At 45.8% G+C, this 21,791-nt stretch overlaps 1 protein-coding gene across 2 annotated transcripts in view; it reads right to left on the minus strand.

Annotated features, from left to right (window-relative positions):
• UFL1 (UFM1 specific ligase 1) overlaps window positions 1–7,279 on the minus strand; it is a 45,096-nt gene extending 37,817 nt beyond the window's left edge. Inside the window, exons 1-2 of one of the 2 annotated variants that reach the window (XM_050949256.1) lie at window positions 7,176–7,279; window positions 6,035–6,180 (exon numbers count right to left, since the gene is read on the minus strand). In XM_050949256.1, coding sequence (XP_050805213.1) covers window positions 6,035–6,180; window positions 7,176–7,252 — 223 coding nt within the window. In that variant the 5' untranslated portion in view covers window positions 7,253–7,279. The remainder of the gene's footprint in view (window positions 1–6,034; window positions 6,181–7,175) is intronic. The other variant, XM_050949257.1, reaches the window with a different exon arrangement.
• Between the last annotated feature and the right edge of the window lie 14,512 nt (window positions 7,280–21,791).

Below are 21,791 nucleotides of genomic sequence, written 5' to 3' on the forward strand. Positions count from 1 at the left end.
AGGACTGGTCTCCAACCATCTTTTTTTTTTTTTTTTTTTTCCTCTCCAATCGGACACCCAAAAATACCTGGAATAAAACCCCTTCCCTCTGAGCTGTGTGGAACCTGATTCTATGGTACACAGTGTAGAAGAGAGTCTATTTCCTGCCATAGCAGGTTCTCGTGGGAGGAGTCCCTGAAGAGGAAAGGAGGGTTGGTGAGCAGAAGAGAATTGAAGTGGAGAGAGTACCCTGTGTAAATGATCTCTAAAACCCACTTGCCCATAGATATGGTGAAGGCAGTTACCGAATGGAGGCAGGCATGTGAAGCATTACAGCTGGTAAGAAAGAGGATGGCAGCTCAGGACCTCAACCATCCCATCAAAATTGATCCTTTGAAGAGGAAGGCTGTGAAGTTGAAGGCTGGGAGACGGGTAGTTTCCTCCTCTGAAACCTCTGCCTCTTGTGGTGAGGTGTGTATGGCCTCTGCTAACTCAGAAACTGCACAGGATGGGAATCTCTGTGCTTTCGGGGACCTACTAAATATTCTCTTCAGAGCATGTGTGTAGCTCCCCAGAGATTGTAAAGTGGTGCTGCAAACTTTTCACATATGCAGGATTCATCTGTATTGCCAGCAAACAACTTAGTGCCATCAAAAGGAAGGTCTTCAATCATATTCTGGACCTGCTTTGGGAAGCCAGGCCCTCTTCATAACTATTGCTGTAGAAACAGAATAAGTAGCAGTACTGGCAGCGTTGAGAGAAGCCTGCAGAGATATCCTGTGAGGAGTTGGCTTTCTGCAAAAATTGACCGGAGCTGCTCTCTGTGTTCTGTCAGCAGATGGTCAATAAAGGAGTTTAGCTTGGTATAATTTGTGTAGTTGTACTTCGCCAGTAAGGCAAGGGAGTTGGCGATTCTAAACTGTAAAGTAGTTAAAGAATCAGATTTTGATGCTTATGATTTTTATCATAGAGTGTAGATTTAGTGTAGTTTTGCCTACCACCAAGGAATTAAGAGATGGGTGAGAAAATAAAAATTATGACTCCTTAGAGCAAGGATCGGCAACCTTTGGCACATGGCCTGCCAGGGTAAGCACCCTGGCGGGTTGGGCCAGTTTGTTTACCTGCTGGGTCCGCAGGTTTGGCCGATTGCAGCTCCCACTGGCTGCGGTTCGCTGCTCCAGGCCAATGGGGGCTGTGGAAAGCAGTGCGGGCTGAGGGATGTGCTGGCCACCCCTTCCTGCAGCCCTCGTTGGCCTGGAGCGGCGAAATAAGGCTAGTAGGAGCCATGATCAGCTGAACCTGCAGACGCAGCAGATAAATAAACCAGCCAGGCCCGCCGGAGTGCTTATCCTGGCGGGCCATATGCCAAAGGGTGCCGATCCCTACCTTAGAGAGAAATATTTTTTGGTTGCCCTTTTGCACGTGTGAGAAATTGAGGCCAGAGTATGCCAGATGACCTTTGCAGGATCCAGGAGTGCCATGTAGATTGGCAGGGCAATGCGGGCAGAAGAGGCTATATGGAGGATGTCAAGCAGCTTCTGATGTGGTTCTTCAATGCTGTGACTCTCAACCTTTCCAGACTACTCTGAGGAGTCTGATTTGTCTTGTGTGCCCCCAAGTTTCACCTCACTGGAAAAAAAATAATTGCTCACAAATCCAGATAAAAATACAAAAAGTACCACAGCACACAATTACTGGAAAATTGCTTACTTTCTCATTTTTACCATATAATTATAAATCAATTGGAATATAAATATTGTACTTACATTCCAGCGTACAATATACAGAGTAGAATAAACAAATCATTCTCTGTATGAAATTTTAGTTTGCACTGATTTTGCTCGTGCTTTTTATGCAGCCTCTTGTAAAATTAGACTAATCTCTAAATGAATAGATGTACCCCCTGGAAGACCTCTGTGTACCCCCAGGGGTACACGTATCACTGGTTGAGAACTACTGCTTCAATCTCCTCAAGAGGTATTTGTAAAGAATCCACAGTGCCCTTGATGAGATCCTGAAACTGCTTAAAATCGCCAGCCAGGGATGGTGGAGGTGGCATGACAGCTTTATCCTGGGATGAAGAAAGATGTTCGCAGTTGGAGAAACCTCATGATCAGCCCTGGTCTCCTGTTCCTCAAAGGTCTCTTCCTGAGTCTCCAGTCTCCTGGAAAAGGAGAATAAGGAGGGTTGTCTCTCTCTATGAATGGCTGAACTTTAGGCCCCAGACAATTGGTGGCAATAAGCCACCCACGGGTTCCAGTATTGCCAAGAGTATGGCACATATTCATGGGTGGTGGAATCTATAGGTAGGATGGTAGCTGTGGACATCTGTCAGGCTCCTTAGGAAAAGGCTCCCATAGGGGTGGAGTGGAGAGTCTTGAACAGATATTTGGGAGGTTGACGCAAAATCTTCCTCAGAATCCTTCTCCTCTAAGTCACTTGGTAATAGTGAGAGAGCAGAAGGAGCTTGAGGTACCACCATCAGTACGGGCAGGTGTCTGGAGATCTGGAAGTTCTTGGTGCCAAAAAGACATAGGCGTTGAGCAATGGTGAATCAGGAATCTCGAACGCTCTGAGGTCTTGGAGAAACCAGATATCTTACAGTACTGACAGCATTGCTGGTATCGTGTCCAGGGCTTGAGCTGAAGTAACAGTAGCGAAGGTAATGTGAGTATCAAATGCTCTGGGCGGAATCCAGACAGAGCCCAACCAATCTTTTCCAGTACTGTGGTAGAGCTCTTCTTGTCGCTGCAGTCTCCTGATAGTATCAAAAGTCTCTCAGAGCCCAATATTTTAGGGGTTCTTCACTTAGCGGAGCTCTCGGTACTTGAGAAATCAGCAGCGTCAGGGATACCATGTCTGAGACCGATGGGATCCGAGGGAGCTGAGGTATTTGATTTCTTTGATGTAGGTTCCCTACCTGGAGAACTTGGAGCACGGTCACTGGAAGACTTGAGAGGAATCTTGGGTCTTCCTCTTAGATGCCCTTGAGGAGTGCGGTTCAGAGATAGAAGAGGCAACTGACTTACTCAGAGACTGGTGTATGCAAGGGGGAGAAGGGCGAAGAGCTCCTGAAGTGGATCAGAGCCCAGATGCAGCAAGTTCTCCATCTTAAGGAGTCAAAGTTTATCTCCCTGTTCTTTCTGGCTCTAGATTTTAATGCCATACAGAAGTTGCACTTTTGGGAAATATGAGATTCCCTCAGGCAATGGATGCAGCAGGTGTCTATCACTCACTGGAATTTCCTCCCAGCATGACAGGCAACGCCTGAATCCAGGAGAACCAAGCATACCCTTGGAAAGGGCAAAACATCCTCGGGGTGGGGGAATGATCTAAAAGCTATATATATTATATAATTTTATATATATATATAAACAACTAACTAATTACTTTAATACACTAAGTACAAAAGCTAAGAGAACACAGCTGAGCCAAAACCTGAGATGCTGGAACAATTTGTATAAAGGTGTTGAGAGCCATTGAATCAAACTATCAGGGGGTAGCCGTGTTAGTTTGTAGCCACAAAAACAACAAGGAGCCCAGTGGCGCCTTAAAGACTAACAGATTTATTTGGGCATATGCTTTCGTGGGTAAAAAAGCCCATCTCTTCAAATGTCAGAATCAAACTGTAAACCCTGTATACAGTGGAAAACACTTCAAGCCAGAGGGTGCGGCAGCACTTCGAGCACCCCGAGTTCCAGCACCTATGGCCAAAACTCAACATGAACAACTAGCTAAGGCTTCATCGTAAGCCATGGAAGTTGAGAACGGACTGAAAATGGTTAGCCTGCACAGTGCCATATAGCAACGGGATGGAGCACAAGGCTGAATAAAATGTATGCACAGGCCATATGGACACTGCTGAAGAAATCTCTAGTCAAAGGCGCAGGGGATGCAAGTGCACCTAGAGTGGAGCACCCATAGGGACACTACTAGAAGAGGAACACCAGTCTACTAGAGATGGAACTGAAACCACCAATCCTTTCCACACGTGCCAGAAAACTGCTATCAAGTGGCAACAACTTTGAACTTTTGCCAAGCTAACACACTGATGCAGCACACATTAAGGTAATCTTACGAAAAATCAACTATGGCGCATGAATGTGGCAGGTGTGTTAACTTATTTTCCAAACCATATGATGATATGAACTTCACACACAATGGAAAGACTTTAGATTAACTAGAGGTACCATATGCTTTCTCCACATTCTAATTTAGCTCGTGTCTATAGTAGGAATGTTTATCCAATACAGTATACTATATCAGCAAACAGCACCTAGGGGGACAGCTATACTGGGAATGCAGAGCTTTGTATTAGAATAATAAAACCACTACACACAGGTAAAAACAAGCTGTACCGTTTAAAACTGTAGTTTTACTGGTATAACTGCATCTGCATTAGGGGCTTATGTTGACACAGCTGGGGGGCAGGGATGATGCCTCTTCACACCTCTGACTGACAGAGTTATGTTGGTAGAAATCTGTAGGCTAAACTACCCATTTGCTATAGACAAATCGGTAATTTAAGCCGTATATGCTCCTTGTGCAACTAAACCATACTAAAACAGCAAAGCTTTTTCTACTGTTCACTCTGTGATGTGATATATGGACATGGAAGAACAGGCTGGATATTATTCTACGTTCTACGTCAACAAAACTGATTGAGACATTTTTATTGCTAGTGATGTTGTAAGAGGCAGAAACAAATATGATATTCAGATTCTGAGTCAAGGTCGCAGGCCTCGTTCTCAGGCCTCATCTATTTTAGAAAATTTGCACTGATGAAACTAAGTCAATTTAACATCATACCTAGTTATACCAGTGCAAACTTCCAATACAGGTTTTCTTAAATTGGTTTAAATTACAATTTCCATGGTTGTAATGCATCTCTATTAGAAGTTTTCACTGGTGTAATTATATTGATTTTAAATTGATATTTATACTGTTGTAAGTTTTCTAACAGATAAACACCTTTTAAATATCAGAGGGGTAGCCGTGTTAGTCTGGATCTGTAAAAGCAGCGAAGAATCCTGTGAGACCTTATAGACTAACAGACGTTTTGGAGCATGAGCTTTCGTGGGTGAATACCCACTTCGTCAGATGCAGCATCTGATTATTAATGCATCTGACGAAGTGGGTATTCACCCACGAAAGCTCATGCTCCAAAACGTCTGTTAGTCTATAAGGTGCCACAGGATTCTTTGCTGCTTTTACACCTTTCAAAAATAATCTACTTGTGAAGTGAGTATTTGAGAAGTCAAACCTCATCATGGAATGTTTTAGATCCACTTTTCTGATTATAACTGTACACACCTTTATTCCTTCAGAGGAAAATGGCTGGTTAGTTGAGTGATTTGCTTGATTCAACAACCTTCTTTAGCTTGTCTTTGAAAACTGTCTAAATATATTAGTCATGTTTAGATAATTTCTGACCATAAAGTAATAATGTTTAGTACAAAACCAAACCACCCACATACACATGCAAATGCTTATTTTGTACTACAAGATCAGGCCCTAAGTGCCTATAAAAGCAAAAAGGAATTTTTTCAGTCTTACTCACACTTTTAATCTGATAGCGATGGAGTCATTAACAATCATTACACAGAGCGCTACATTTACTGAATTTATAAAAATCTATTTTAATTTACTATACATACAAGATATGAACAATATTAATGCCCAAAAATATCAAAGCACATATTTTAGCTTTTAAATTTTATACATTATTTATAGACACACACACAATAATATTAGCAAAATATTAAGGGGACTAAAAGATTTCTTTTTGCACATTGTAACATCCTTGTCCTATCTTCTTGATACTACAAAATAAGGTAACATTGACAATTCTGGTTCACAACCAGTCAGTGGCCGGAGTCTGGAAGGGAGACATGGGTAGAAGAATTCCAACAGGGAAATGAAGCAACAAGGAAATGAAAATTTAAGTCATAATAAGTTTATTGAAGGACAAAGGCAATCTTTGAATCCCCAAATTATTTTCTATGATCTTGCTAATAATTTAACTGAAGTGAAGAAAAACAAATGTAACTCTTACCACCACAAACATGAAGCTCATCCTGAATTTCTCTGCTAATCTGTGCTGGAGTGATATACTCCTTTCCATCAAGCGTATGCACTACATCCAGCTGCTTTTCAGCAATCAGTTTAGCAACAATCTCTATGCAGTTACGCTCAGACAGCCTGTGGATGTTATAATGAGTAATCAAGTCATTTTAAATGAGAATTTCTAATTTTGGGATAAATAACTGAAGCTTTTCAAATTTTACAAAGAAAGATTATTTTGCCATTCTCCGCACACAACTTTCAGTATGTCAATTTCACACAAAATCCTAATTCTCTTTTCATTTAAAATAAGATGGTTTTAGTACCTGCAAACATTCCTATAAAAGATTAACTTTATTCATGTGAGTAGTATCATTGAAGTCAATTTCCTTGCTCTCATGAATAGTCAATATTTCAATGAGACCACTCAAATCAGCAAAGTTAAGCTCTTTGTCAGTTTTGCAGGATGAGGCCCTATGATTGTAATTTGTTACTCTGGAGTTTGATTTTGAAATTAATTAAATCAATTAAGCAAATGACTGCCCCCCACTTATACAAATTACAACTGTTTGTCAAGACAGATAAAGACAAAGCACTACCAAAAGATTAAATATTTAGCTGATCCGCTGATGTGGATAAATAGGAGGCTGGAACTGAGAGAGGCGCTGTCAGTTTGAAACTCCACCAACTTTAAAATGTGAGTTAACAGTTTTACTTGCCCATTTCTGTGGTTTTATCATCACCGCTTTCTTATTTCAAAAATGGGTTTTCTCCCGTGAGGTGACCCAAACACTGACTGCCTCTGCAGTGACAGCCCAGGACGCACTGGGCACAGAGCAAGGAAAGTATTTTCTACTCCAATTTCAGCCACAGTAACCTTGTTATGATCCGGGCCGCAGTGTGCACTGCCCGCCCCACCCCCCACCGGGCGGGGTGCTCCTCCTTTCCCTCCACATAGTCCAGGGCACTGGACCTCCCCACAACCGTCAAACACGCGGTGCTCGGCGCTGTCCATCCCCCTAGCGCTTGGGCTCCGGCGTTCCGGGGGCTGAGTCTCGGGGGAGGGAGGGCGCAGCCGGGCTCCTCCTCTCGGTCGTCAGGACTCGGTGGGGCGGGCACCCCAGTCCCCTCACCTCTGCGCCGCCTCGGCGAACTGCGCCCGCTGGAAGTCGGCAGCCAGTCTCCGGATCTCCTCCCAAGCGGCCGCCATAGCTGCCCCGCCGCAGCTACACGTCAGCCTAACCGCCGGGCTACGGGCCGCGCGCAGGGACAAACTCCTGCAGCGCGTCGCGTTCGCCTCCCCACAGCGCCCCCTAGAGAGGGGAAGCAGTAGCGCCGGGAAAGCGACTCCCCCCGCCCCCGAGTGGGAGAGACGGGCTCCCCTCCGCCCGCCCAGCCCTGGGCTTCGATCGCGCGTGGAGGCTGCACGGGACAGGAGCCTGGGGCAAGTCATGGCAACAGGTGGGAGCCTCCGCCCGGCTGCCAGCCGCAGACCTGCCACGGACGCCGGTACCTGCAGGCTGGCGCCCATCGGCCACGGGTGACACTTGTCACAGGAATGTGACAGTGACAAGGAAACGCCACGTGATGGTGAAGGTTTCTCAGGTGCAGGATGGAATAAACTGGAGTGATCCAGGAATAGCTAAATTCACACCCCACCATAATCCGAATTACCTTTCAAGTGTAGACAAGCCTTACCTAGCCCATTTAAACAAACCACTTTTTCCCCTAGTTTAGAAAAAGCCTTGGCTCAGGCAGGGCGGCCCCGGGGGGGGGGGGGCAAGTGAGGCAATTTGCCCCAGGCTCTGGGCCCCACTAGAGTTTTTCGGGGCCCCTGGAGCGAGGTCCTTCACTTGCTCCGGGGGCCCCGGAGCTTCTTCCACTCTGGGTCTTCGGCAGCGGGGGGGTCCTTCCGCTTCGGGGCGGAAGGACACCTCCCCCCCGCCGCCAAATTACCGCCGAAGCGGGACCAGTCGCAGAAGTGCAGCCACGTCTTCGGCGGCGGGAGGGGTCCTTCCGCTCTGGGACCCGCTGCCAAAGTGCCCCGAAGACCCGCAGTGGGGGTCCCCCACCGCCGAAGAGCACTGCACTTCGGTGGCGGGACCCGCTTCAGCGGTAATTTGGCAGCGGGGGGCCCCGCCGCAGGTCTTCGGGGCACTTCGGCAGCGGGTCCCGGAGCGGAAGGACCCCTCCCGCCCCCGAATTACCGCTGAAGCGGGGGCCCCCTGCCGCCGATTACCCCATGTCCCCTGAGTCCTCTGGGCGGCCCTGGGATCAGGTTAAGTGATTGGGATTTGCTCGCTTGTTCGGCTTGAGCGGAGAGAGCAGCGTGCAGTCTGGGCTCAGTCAGAAGAGTACTTTCCCTTCAGAGCATGGTAATGGGGGACTGGGCTGTGTGTTTGCATTTAGAAATTGACCCGCAGAACTGCCCTGGTATCTGGAATAAAAGTATGCATTGGTGCTGTGGCCCTGTTGGTCCCACGATATTGGAGAGACGTGGTGGGTGAAGTAATATCATTTATTGGACTAACTTCTGTTGGTGAGAGAAGCAAGCTTTTGAACCTACACAGAACTCTTCTTCAGATATGGGAAAGTGACTTGCTTCAGTATAGCTTGTGTCCCTATAGCTCTGCTGGTCAATTTCCCTGTGCAAACAAGCCCTGTCTTGGAAAGGCAGAAGAAGAAATGCCAAGCAATGAGGAAATAAGGGGAGGGGAAGGGCAAGCAAATAAACTTACAAAATTGAGATTTCTAAGTACTTTTTTTAAAATAAAATGCCTAAATACCATGTTGTGCTGTTCAGTCAGCACTTAAAGATAGATTTTTTTAAACAAGAAATGTCTTTCTCTTTGTATATATGTGTGTGCACACCTTGTATGTAGCTGACATTCTCAGTAGGTTTCCCAGACTTGAAGAAGAACTCTGTGAAGCTTGAAAGCCTCTCTGTCTCACCAACAGAAGTTGGTCCAATAAAATATATTATGTCACCTAGGCCATGGCTACACTAGAGAGTTGCAGCGCCGATGAGGGGGTTACAGCGCTGCAACTTAGGATGTGGCCACACTTGCAAAGCACGGCCAGCGCTGCAACTCCCTGGTTGCAGCGCTGGCTGTACACCCGGTCGTGCCTCGGGTGTAGCGATACCAGCGCTGGTGATCCAGCGCTGGTCCGCAAGTGTGGACCCCACCAGCGCTTTTATTGACCTCCGGGGTATAAGGAGGTATCCCAGCATACCTTTTAAGCCTCTCTGGTAATCCTGCACACGCCACTGCCCTGGGCTCAGCTGACCCCACCTTTAAATGCCCCGGGAATTTTAAAAATCCCCTTCCTGTTTGCTCAGCCAGGTGTGGAGTGCAATCAATCAATCAATCAATCAGCGACCATGCCTCCACGCCCCAGACGAGCCCCAGCATGGAACAGTTCCGAGCTGCAGGACCTCATCAGTGTTTGGGGTGAGGAAGCTGTGCAAGCACAGCTGCACTCCAGCCGGAGAAATTATGATACCTATGGGCAGATATCACAGTCCTTGCTGATAAGGGGCCATGAACGGGACGCGTTGCAGTGCAGGGTAAAAATTAAGGAGCTGCACAGTACTTACTGTAAAGCCAGTGAGGGAAATCGCCGCTCAGAAGCTGACCCCACGACCTGCCGTTTTACAAGGAGCTGGATGCCATACTTGGGTGTGACCCCACTGCCAATCCTAGGAGCACGATGGAGAGTTCAGAGCAGGGAGAAGTGGGGGAGAGTGTAGAGGAAGCCGAGAGTGAGGCTACTGGGGTGGAGGGAGACACCCCGGAGTCCCAGGAGGCATGCAGCCAGGAGCTCTTCTCAAGCCAGGAGGAGACTAGTCAGTTGCAGCAGCGGGAAGTTGCTGGTGAAGAAGAAGCAGAGGAGCGTGCTCGGGGTAAGCAGATTTTATGTTTTGGGAGAGGATGGTTTGGGTTATGGCTGCCTGCATGCATGCCTAAACATGGAATAGCCCATTGATTTGCTCTATCACGTCTCTGTAATCGGCCTCGGTAATCTCTTGAAAAGTTGCAGCCAGAGCGTGGGCAATGTGCTTTCGCAAGTTTATAGGGAGAGCCACCGTGGTCCTTGTCCCGGTCAGGCTAACTCGTCCGATCCACTGTGCAGCGAAGGGTGGGGGGACCATGGCTGCACACAGGCAAGCTGCATAGGGGCCAGGGCAGAATCCACATTGCTGTAGAAAACCCTCCCTCTCTTCCCAGGTAACACGCAGCAGTGATATATCTGGCAGTAGGAAACCCTGTTGAGAATTTAGGGATACTTCAGTGCAGGGCGCCAGGTTCGCGGTCCCCTCCCCCTTCCAGCAGGTAGCCAGCACCGCGGTGCGTTCCGGTCTCCCCCTCCCCCTTCCAGCAGGTAGGCAGCACCACGGTGCATTCCGGTCTCCCCACCCCCCTTCCAGCAAGTAGCCAGCACCGCGGTGCGTTCCGGTTTCCCTACCCCCCTGCCAGCAGGTAGCCAGCACCGCTGTGCGTTCCGCCCCCACCCCCCAGCAAGCCGGCAGTTCCGCAGACCGCCCCCCCACCCGCCAGCAGCTCGGCAGCTTCATGTTCCCTACTGTCCCCTGTGCAGGCCACCAGCTACCTTCTCCACCCAGTGCAGATAAACCCCAGTGAGCCATCAGTCAGTTCCCCCTCCCAGGTGAAGTCGGGGCAGAAACACTCACCCCATTGCTCGCCATGCCTTCGCTTCCCTGGCCTCTCTGTGTTATATTAGGTATGTGGGAATGATGCTACAAAAAGTTTACAAACTCCTTCACTGTGTGATAATAAACAATGTAGCCTCTGTGTATTACATGTTTCTATCTATGTTTTTTTAGTGACCTTGACTATGTCGGTTGCAGAACTTGAGAAAAAATCCGCGAAAATCAAAAGAAGAATTGATCAAAGCAGTAATGAATCACTACAACAGAGAAAGTAGAAAGACGCAGGAATGGAGAGAGAAAATGTATGAGTGGAGGCAAACACAAAGGAGGAGAAAGGAATTGGCTACCAAAAAAACCTCAAAGCACATGATAAGCCTCCTTGCTCGCCAAACTGACTCTTTCGAGTCTCTCGTAGCCATGCAGGCAGATCCGTACCGTGGTAACCCACAAGCCTCCCAAAGCTCTCTTTCTTGTTCCCCAGTATTTGCACAAAACACCTTTCTCCAGCAGCCAGTTTCTTATGACCCCCAGCTGCCCCCAACACCTGTACGATCACCTACCAGCCCTGATAACTACAATCCTTACCCTGTGCACTCCACCCCCATTACTCTGCAGCATAGTAATCCTGAAGTGCAGCAGACATTGAACAGCAATCCCAACAGGACATATTCAAACCTCTGAATGTACAGTCCACCACCCTAAGCCCCCTGGCCTTTTATGTACTGTACTTTGAATAAAGGATTTTATGGCTTTTACAATACTTTTTATTATTGCAGAAAGTGGTAAATACTGTACCCCAAGGTAGAAAGGAGCACAGCAAAGGCACCAAACATTACTGTTGGCTCTCAGCATCAAATTGCTCCCTTAAGGCATCCCTAATCCTTGAAGCCCTTTCCTGGGCCTCTCTAGTAGCCCTGCTCTCTGGCTGTGCAAATTCAGCCTCTAGGCGTCGAACCTCGGAGATCCATTCCTCACTGAATCTTTCACCCTTCCCTTCACAAATATTATGGAGGGTACAGTACGCGGATATAACAGTGGAGATGCTGCTTTCCCCCAAATCTAGCTTCCCATAAAGACACCTCCAGCGGGCTTTCAAACGGCCAAAAGCACACTCCACAGTCATTCTGCACCGGCTCAGCCTGTAGTTGAACCGGTCTTTGCTCCTGTCAAGCTTCCCTGTATACGGTTTCATGAGCCATGGCATTAAGGGGTAAACGGGGTCTCCAAGGATCACAGTGGGCATTTCGACGTCCCCTACTGTGATCTTGCGGTCTGGGAAAAAATGTCCTGGCCCTCAGCTTCCTGAACAGGGCACTGTTCCGAAAGATGCGTGCATCATGCACCTTTCCAGGCCATCCTGAGTAAATGTCAGTGAAACACGGTGATCCACAAGCGCTTGCAGAACCACGGAGAAATACCCCTTGCGATTAACGTACTCTGATGCCAGGTGGGGTGGTGACAGAATAGGAATATGCGTCCCATCTATTGCCCCTTCACAGTTAGGGAAACCCATTTGTGCAAAGCCATCCACAATGTCCTGCACGTTCCCCAGAGTCACAGTTCTTCTTAGCAGGGTGCGATTAATGGCTGTGCAAACTTGCATCAGCACCATTCCAACGGTGGACCTTCCCACTCCAAACTGGTTCGCCACCGATCGGTAGCTGTCTGGAGTTGCCAGCTTTCAGATTGCAATAGCCACCCGTTTCTCCACTGGCAGGGCAGCTTTCAATCTCGTGTCCCTGCGCCGCAGGGTAGGGGCGAGCTCAGCACACAGTCCCATGAAAGTGGCTTTTCTCATCCGAAAGTTCTGCAGCCACTGCTCGTCATCCCAGACTTGCAGGACGATGTGATCCCACCACTCAGTGCTGGTTTCCCGAGCCCAAAGGCGCCATTCCATGGTGCTGAGCACGTCTGTTACTGCCGCAAGCAATTGAGTGTCTTGAGCGTCAGGCGTTTCAATATCATCGTCTGACTCCTCACTGTCACTTTGCAGCTGAAGGAATAGCTCCACTGCCATGCGTGATGTGCTGGCAACATTCATCAGCAAGGTCCTCAGCAGCTCAGGCTCCATTTGTAACAGACATCTCAGAAATCGCGTTGCAGACTCACAATGCCGCCAAACTGCTCGGAATGTGTAGCAAAGCACCACGGGGCGTTGGAACAGGAAGCAGAAAGACCCGCACACTTCCTTCCCCCTTCCCACAAGCCACCAGCGCCAAAATGGGACGAGGTGCTCTGTGGGATAGCTGCCCACAATGCACCACTCCCAACAGCGCTGCAAGTGCTGCAGATGTGGCCACACTGCAGCGCTGGTAGCTGTCAGTGTGGTCACACTGCAGCGCTGGCCCTACACAGCTGTACAAACACAGCTGTAACTACCAGCGCTGCAGAACTGTAAGTGTAGCCATGGCCCTAGTTTGTCTTTCTAATATCCTGGACCAACATGGCTACAGCAAGTCTGTGTATACACAGTTTGTCCCCTGACAGTTTCTACATCTAAATATTGTTCATATAAACATAGGTATTTCTGCTATACAAGTCAGGAAGTTATTCAAATCAAATAAAACTATTTGTGGTTAAAAAAAGTAGTAAACAATTTCTTTAACTATCTCATATATACACAGTAGAACCACAGTGAATCGAACTCTGATATTATTAGAGGCTGCTTGGGAACTGAGACATTTGCAGTAGGTACATAGGATATAAATAATGTTGAATGGGTACACATTTCATTTCTCTCTAGTATTCTGAGCTTTACTGATTCCAGAGTCATGAATATCACAAAATTTGCCTTATTCAATTGTTTCAGGCAATGTACACTCAAAATGAAGATTTATACAGGTTTAATGGACGTAATTGATTCAAAATTCCTTATATTAATAATGTAATATGGATTGATGGTCATATTTCATGATGAATGCAAGTTTGTAATGTGTTATATGATCCACATACAGTAGCCTATTGATTCATTTTGGGAGCATCAAATCCCCATCTTTATTATGAACGATGAAAGAAAAGGATGGGGATATTAGTGCTGTCAAAATGAATCAATACTGTATGTGTGACATGAAATACATTAGAAAGTTTCATATTAGAATACCCAGAAAAGTTCACAGTGACTACTCTAAATTCTATCCTTATAGGAGTTGAAAGTTCTTCTAGTTCATCAACCAAGCATGAGTTAAAGGAACATATTATCAATTTTTCTGCTGCTGCTCTGAGGTACTGAGGCATTATTTATCATAGGAACAATCCCTGAAGAACTGTGCAGTGTAACTGCTGGCTGCAACCTGAAAAAGAAATTATACAATTAATGGCCAATAAGAACAGTCTATTGAACAAATCACATCTTGTAAAGAGATAAAACGCTTGCCGCACTAGTTACAATACAGAAGGAATCAGGGATAGTCTAATGATATACCCAAAATTGTCCATTGTGGTGTTCCTTAAAGAGATGCAGTGTACACATCTCTTCATGGTTGGTTGAATAGAAAGAGGGGCAGGATCATGGCCCCATATTTTTCATACTTTGACAACTAGGAGTTCTTGGATTTACGGGGGAACATTCACTATAATTCTGGCCAACCTTACATAGGAGGAAGCTACTTCTGCTTTCCACACCCATGCAGAAGCTATTCAAAATCAGACATGTTTGCATTCTTCCACTTTCCCTTCTGTTTGCTGCATTCACACACACTTTAGCTGTGTTTTTATATTCCTCAGCGTAATTCCCTTTTTTTCATGTTCTTATTGAAAAGGGCTTCATAAAAATAATTAAAACAATTCACTATAGTGATGCAAACAAACCATAGGGGCTATTTGAGATAATTTATGATCCAACAAGAATGTCCCAGTTTCCCATTCTCCACTGAGCAAACTGTTAGAAAACCAGACCAAGACTGTGAGGTTCAGGACAACTGTGTGTATATGGACAGTGTCTAGCAAAATGTGGGTGCTACTAAAATAATAATTTATGCAAAAAAGCTAACAAACACAAAACCACTTATGTTCAACGAATTTCAACCCATCCTGCCATTCATTTGTCAAGAAATGAGAAGTAACAATAGTTGCTTATGGTTGTATGGAGTGTAAGAAAATAGCTTGCCCCAAGCACTGAACTGTTACGAACAAGGGTTATTAATACTAGTGTGTAATATTTTTGGTTGTTGAGCAGCTAGGAAATATAAGCTGAAATGTTTGTGTGTGACTTGACGTATCCACAGTACATTGTAAAATGGATGATGAATTCATTAGCAAGAAAAAGTCCATAGGATGATAAGGAAACATTTTATCAGTAATGTCAATGTAGTATGTAAAGGATGGCAGTACTAACTGTGCATGCTACAAATGATGTTTAAGTGTTCTCTGAGTAGGCTTTTAAAAATATTAATTGGAATATGGAACATGCATTAAGAGCACAATACCTCCATCTAATGCAGCCATACTACACTGGCTGAGTGTGTCATGAATAGATGCAGTCCCTTTCTTTGTCACAATCCTTCATCAAGGCACAATTATAAATAATATGTTTTTCTTTCACTGTACTTTTCTCATCTTATGTCCTGTCTTTTCTCTTTTGTTCATGAGCTAGCAGCTGTGCTGAATGCTAATGAGACAGCACTTAGTTCAACCTCAGACAGCCCTTTCTACATAACTTCTTTGGTTACTAAACAGCAAACCTGCAATTAATTAGGCAGATTACCTACCTACCTGTGGATAGAAAGAAACAGATTCAGTCCTTCCTTAGCAGGCAATGTGGCTTTTCTAATAATGATACCTTTCTAGGTCAAAGCTTTAATGATTGTACAATCCCTGCAACAGCACATACAAATGTGAAATTGTATTTGTATGTTTTACTGGGTAAAATGCTAATTCCATGTGCAGTTATCTGATTTGTGCACAAATACATGTTTTATGCATGAAATTTAGACACCTATAATTGAAAGTATAACCCTATTTATATCATTATTATTATTTTAAACAATTAACTTATTTTTGTAGCTTATTTTTGTAATCTAATATGGATTATTTATTCTTTTCTATTTCAAAATATTTAAGTCCAAATTCTATCCTGTTTGCAAATGATGTTTTTCTCCATTTGAATTGGAAAAATGAATATATTGAAGCATTTTGATGAGTAAACTCCCACACTGTATGTTGAATTAAGCCTCTTTGATCTTCCTCCAGGAAGACTGTGAAATATACTACCTGCGGTTTACTATAATCATTTGTTTAACTTCGAATATCATGCAAAATATGTAAGCAGAGGAGAGACATATTTTTGAACATTTTCAGCCCCTTACTCAGTTTTATGTCAAATTTACTAACTTATTAGTACGGCAAATTGAAGAGAATCAAAGATTAGCTATTGTTGTAATAATTGGGCCTATAAATTTACTCTAATTGTGAGTGCAACTGTAAAAAGTGAGGGAAAGTTCATAAAATGTTACAATAACTTACAACAAATGTTGAAGGGAAAAAGTGCAAAAGGGAGACAAAGATTGAATTAGTCCCCCCAAAAGGTCAACTGATGTAACTCAAAGACTGTGCTAAGATCTTGCCTCATAAGCAAGAGAAGTGTGATACCAGAAATCAATGAACCCAAAGGGCTATTCCATCCATCACTCTCTTTTGAGGTCTTAAAAGAAAAGAAACTGGGGGGAAAATCAAGAAGAAGCAACAGCTGTTTGCCAACAACTGCTGCAACAAGCTTTACCATCATGGCTATCACCTTCACCATTTCCTGGGACCCTGGGATCTACTGTAACCAAGTAAAGCCTTCATTATTCTGATCCTGAGAGATGTCCTGACCACAGCAGCCAGAGAGAGAGGAACCTAGATGACATCACTACCTCCACCTCCACTGGCTCCGGCTAAATCCCAGCCCCATCCAGGATGTGAGACTGTGTCAAACCCCATCTCCCACCTGCCAAAGAATTTTTTTCCCACTTTCTTCTCTTTCCTATCTCTCTCCTTTTGCCTTCTGTCTAATAAGAGTCTTGCTTAGCTGGCCAATGTTGTATGTTTTGCGACACTGCTGTAAGCCTGTGACTAGAGTTGCCAGGCACCTGGTTTTCGACCAGAATGTCTGGTTGAAAAGGGACCCTGGCGGCTCCAGTCAGCACCACTGATCGGGCCGTTAAAAGTTTGGTTGGCGGTGCAGTGGGGCTAAGGCAGACTTCGTACCTCCCCTGGCTCTGCACAGCTCCCGGAAGCAGCCAGCATGTCCTTGTGGCCCCTAGGGGCAGGGGCAATCAGGGAAACTCTGTGCACTGCCCCAACCCCGAGCGCCGCCTCCTCAGCTCCCCTTGGGTGGGAACCATCGACAATGGGAGCTGCGGGGGTGGTGCCTGCAGGCATGGGTAGTGTTGTGTGCACCATGCAGAGCTGCCTGACGGTGCCTCTGCCTGGAGCCAGACATACCAGCCGCTTCAGGAAGCAGTGCGGAGCCAGGGCAGGCAGGAGCCTACCCTAGTCCCACTGCACTGCCAAACAGGAGCTGCCTGAGGTAAACACTGCCCAGCCAGAGCCCGCACCCCAGCCCCCCTGTCCCAGGTTAGAACCCGCTCCTGCACTCTAACTTCCTCCCAGAGCCTACACCCCCACCTGCAGTCCAACCCCCTAACCCAGGTTGAAACTCCCTTCCGCACCCAAACTCCCTCCTGGAGCCTTCACTCCAAACCCACTCCCATACCCTAACCCCCTGCCCCAGCCTGGAGCCCCCTTATTTACCCCGAACCCCTCATTTCTGGCCCCAATGTTGTATCAACCAGGCAAGGTACTAACAAACTTCAACAGGACTTTATTTTTAAATTGGAAACCTCTTTGCCAAGCTACTGCTGCACCCTCTGCCTCCTCAACTCCTCCCCGCTCCTTCCTGTTTCCTGTCCTTTCAGACTCCCAACAGCCAGTGCTCCCAGTTCTAATAATTACTAGCAACATCTAAACACCAGTCCAACCCACCCCAGAGCCCGCACCCTCTCCTGCATCCCAACCCGCTGCCCCAGCCCATGAAAGTGAGGGTGGGGTGAATGAGCAATGGAGGGAGAGGATCTGGAGTGAGTGGGGGGCAGGGCCTTAGAGAAGGGGTGGGACAAGGTTTTGTGCAATTAGAAAATTGGCAACCCTACCTGTGACCAGAGAAGCAGTTAGAAGCAATGCCCTAAACAGCCCAACACTGGTACAAGTTTGCCAGGCCTCAGATTATTTTTTCCCATCTGTGAGGCTGCAAGTGAAAGTCAACACAAGAGACAGAAGTGGCATTTGTGCATGTTTGTCTAGTTTAGGCATCTAGGAAACAGGATTGGACTTTAACAAGAACAGAAACAAAAGCAGCTTCAGCCTCTCTTAACTAACTTTTTCTCTCTTTCCAAAAGGGACAGATATTATTATCTAAAAGGCTGCCAAACAGTAGAATTTTTTTCTTTTAAATACTCCCTAAGCTAGCAGAAACAAGGGATGTTATTAAAATGAAAGTCTTAATTAACATTTTATATTTCAAATGCTTTTACTGTTTTTCCTTCTTTTCTGTATGTTTACTAAAAGGTTTAAAAGATTTTTAATAGTGTGTTTGCCGTGGTAACTGAGCAGGCTGTGTTCTTTGTACATTGAACCCCAAGCCTTGTTTAACTCTGTCTAATGTTGGACAGTGACTAGGTCATGTTAACACCTTTAACTCTTTGGGCCCTTTGTTCCATCAAAACTAATACAACACTACCCACCTTGTGCCATGCAACTGAATATTTGACTTATGTAAGAAGCAAGGCCAGTCTATCATTGTGAGATACAACTTTGATTACATTACAGCAAGCATCAAATATTTCTTACCCTTAGATACTAGCTGCAATGAAACAGAGCACTGAAAAATTTGTAAAGGCTTTATTCACACAAAACACAAGCATTCATATAATATTACAAACTCTCTATATATGCTATTGCTGAAATGAACATACATTTGTTCTATGGAAGAGAATAGCTCAACTATTTTAAATGGTATATTCAGAAGTAAAAGTCACAAAATCCAACATCAAGAAAGGACTAGGGTAGCAATTAAAAAAATAGAAATACATGCAGCTCATAAAGATGACACAAAAGTGTGGTTCTCTTTTTTATATAATTTTAAGTTGAGTTACACACACGCAATGTAATTCAGACATTTCTGTTCTAAGAATATTTTTCCCCAGTAGTTTTTAAATGCTATTTCAGTTCATTGGTTTTGATTTTAAATTTGTGTTGCAGTTGAAATGTCATTTATAGTTGTCAAGGTTTTTTCCCCACTTTGAACTTTAGAGTACAAAAAGTGGGGACCTGCATGAACACTTCTAAGCTTAATTACTAGCTTAGATCTGGTACGCTGCCACCAGCCAGAATTTAGTGTCTGGCATACTTTCTGTTCCCCCAAAACCTTCCCTGGGGAACACAGATCCAAACCCCTTGGATCTTAAAACAAGGAGAAATTAACCATCCCCCTCCTCTCCTCCCCAGACTTTCCCCTCCCTGGGTTGCCTTGAGAGGCTTCACACCGATCCAAACTCCTTGGATCTTAAAACAAGGAGGAATTAACCATACCCCCTCCTATCCCCCCACCAATCCCTGGTGAGTTCAGACCCAATCCCTTGGATCTTAAAACAAGGAAAAAATCAATCAGGTTCTTAAAAAGAAAGCTTTTAATTAAAGAAAGAAAAGCTAAAAAATATCTCTGTAAAATCAGGATGGAAAATGCTTTACAGGGTACTCAGATTCATATAGACCAGAGGGACACCCCACCCCTCCTTAGCCTTAGATTCAAAGTTACAGCAAACAGAGGTAAAAATCCTTCCAGCAAAAAGAAACATTTACAAGTTGAGAAAACAAACATAAGACTAATCCGCCTTGCCTGGCTATTACTTACAATTTTGACACATGAAAGACTGATTCAGAAAGATTTGGAAAGCCTAGATGTACGTCTGGTCCCTCTTAGTCCCAAGAGCAAACAACAAACAAAACAAAAAGCACAAACAAAGACTTCCCTCCACCGAGATTTGAAAGTATCTTGTCCCCCTATTGGTCCTCTGGTCAGGTGTCAGCCAGGTTTACTGAGCTTCTTAACCCTTTACAGGTAAAAGAGACATTAACCCTTAACCTTCTGTTTATGACAATAGTCTTAGACCAGCAGTGGACTGGGGATTTCCATAGTGTTGTAATGCCAGTCTCTGGAAAAGGGATTAGAAAGTGGATCAGATTTGTCAACTAAGGTCTTGTCTACACTACAGGGGAAATTCGATCTAAGCTACGCAATTTGAATTACGTTAATAGCATAACTCAAATCGATGTAGCTTAGATCTACTTACTGCAGGGGCCACACTAGGCGATGTCGATGGGACATGCTCTCCCATTGACTCCCCCTACTCTTCTCAATCCGGTGGAGTACAGGAGTCGATGAGAGAGAAATCTGCAGTCGATGCATTGATCGCTGCTCGTCGATCCCCCAGTAAGCGTTAACAAAACCTGAGAAGAGCTAGCTCAATCCGGTAGTGTAATTCTAAGAAGAATTACTTCTGGTGCCAGTGGTTCATTTTTTGCTTTCTCTAGTATGAAGCAGTAGATGAAATAGCTTATGGCCTTCCAATATTTTGCGGTTTTTCATCCAACTAAATCCAGTATTTGTGTTTAGTATATGACATTCCCCCGGGCATGTGTTTTGGTTTCATTTATATGCAGTAGGACAAGCCATGCAATATTATATACCAATCTAACATTTAAAACTAATGATGTTAGAACACATGCTACAGTCAAGTCACAAGTTTCAACAGAGGGACCCCAATTTCTCTCCAAATATGTCTCTCACTCCTCCTTCACAATAGACAGTCTTAGGATTTTTTTGCATTTATTGTGTTGTAAGCCTATTAATACATTTATCTGTTGCTTCATAACTAGTACAGTGTAATTTTCAAAACTGAAATATCCAAGTCAATTTGTTGCCCAAAATTCTGCACCAGAAGAAAATACTAAATGAAATGTAACAATTATTCATATATTGTGGATTATTCAGGCATCTAAAACAAGACAATGTAAGAAACCTGGGTCAAACTTTGGCTTATATAAACACATGTAGCTTTATTAACTTCAGTAGGGCTACATCATTTTACAACAGCCAAGGAACTGGCCCAATATTTAGGGTTGCCATCTTTCTGTTTGCAGAAAACTGAACACCCTTGCCCTGCCCCCTGCCTGCCCCTTTTCTGAAGCTATGCCTACGCTCACTCCATCCCCCCTCCATTGCTTGCTCTCCCCCACCCTTGCTCACTTGCTCATTTTCACCAGGCTGCGGCAGGATGTGAGGGGGGTGAGGGCTCCGGCTGCAGGCTCTGGGGTGGGGCTGGAGGTTGGGTTGCGGGAGGGGGTGAGGGCTCCAGTTGGAGGTACAGCTCTGGGGTGGGGCCACGGATGAGGGGTTTGGGGTGCAGGCTGGGGCTCCAGGCTGGGGTGGGGGCTGGGGTGTGAGAGGGTTTGAGGGCTCCGGCTGGGGGTGCGGGCTCTGGGGATGGGGCTGGAGATGAGGAGTTTGAGGTGCAGGAGAAGGCTTCAGGCTGGGGCAGGGGGTTGGGCTGTGGGAAGGGGCTCTGGGCTGGGGCTGGGGGTTGGAGTGTAGGAGGGGGTACGGGCTTTGGGCTGGGGGTGTGGGCTCCAGAATAGGGCCAGAAATGCGGGGCTCAGTGTGCAGGAGGGGGCTCAGAGCTGGGGAAGGGGTAGCGGCATGGGAGAGGGTTTGGGGTGAGGACTCCGGGTAGCGATTACCTCAGGCGGCTCCTGGGAAGCAGTGACATCTCCCTTTAGCTCCTAGGCAAAGGGGTGACCATGTGGCTCTATGCGCTGCCCGTGCCTGCAGGCACCACCCCCTCAACACCCATTGGCCATGATTCCTGGCCAATGGGAGCTGCTTAGCTGGTGCTCGGGGCAGAGGCAGTGCACAGAGGCCCCATGGCCATATCTCTGCCTATGAGCCAGAGGGAGATGCTGGCAGCTTCCTGTGAGTCACACGGAGCCAGGTAGGGAGCCTGCCTGCACCGCCAACTGGACTTTTAATGGCCAGGTCAGC

The sequence above is a fragment of the Gopherus flavomarginatus genome, chromosome 4, assembly GCF_025201925.1.
Source record: "Gopherus flavomarginatus isolate rGopFla2 chromosome 4, rGopFla2.mat.asm, whole genome shotgun sequence".
Taxonomy (NCBI): Eukaryota; Metazoa; Chordata; order Testudines; family Testudinidae; genus Gopherus; species Gopherus flavomarginatus.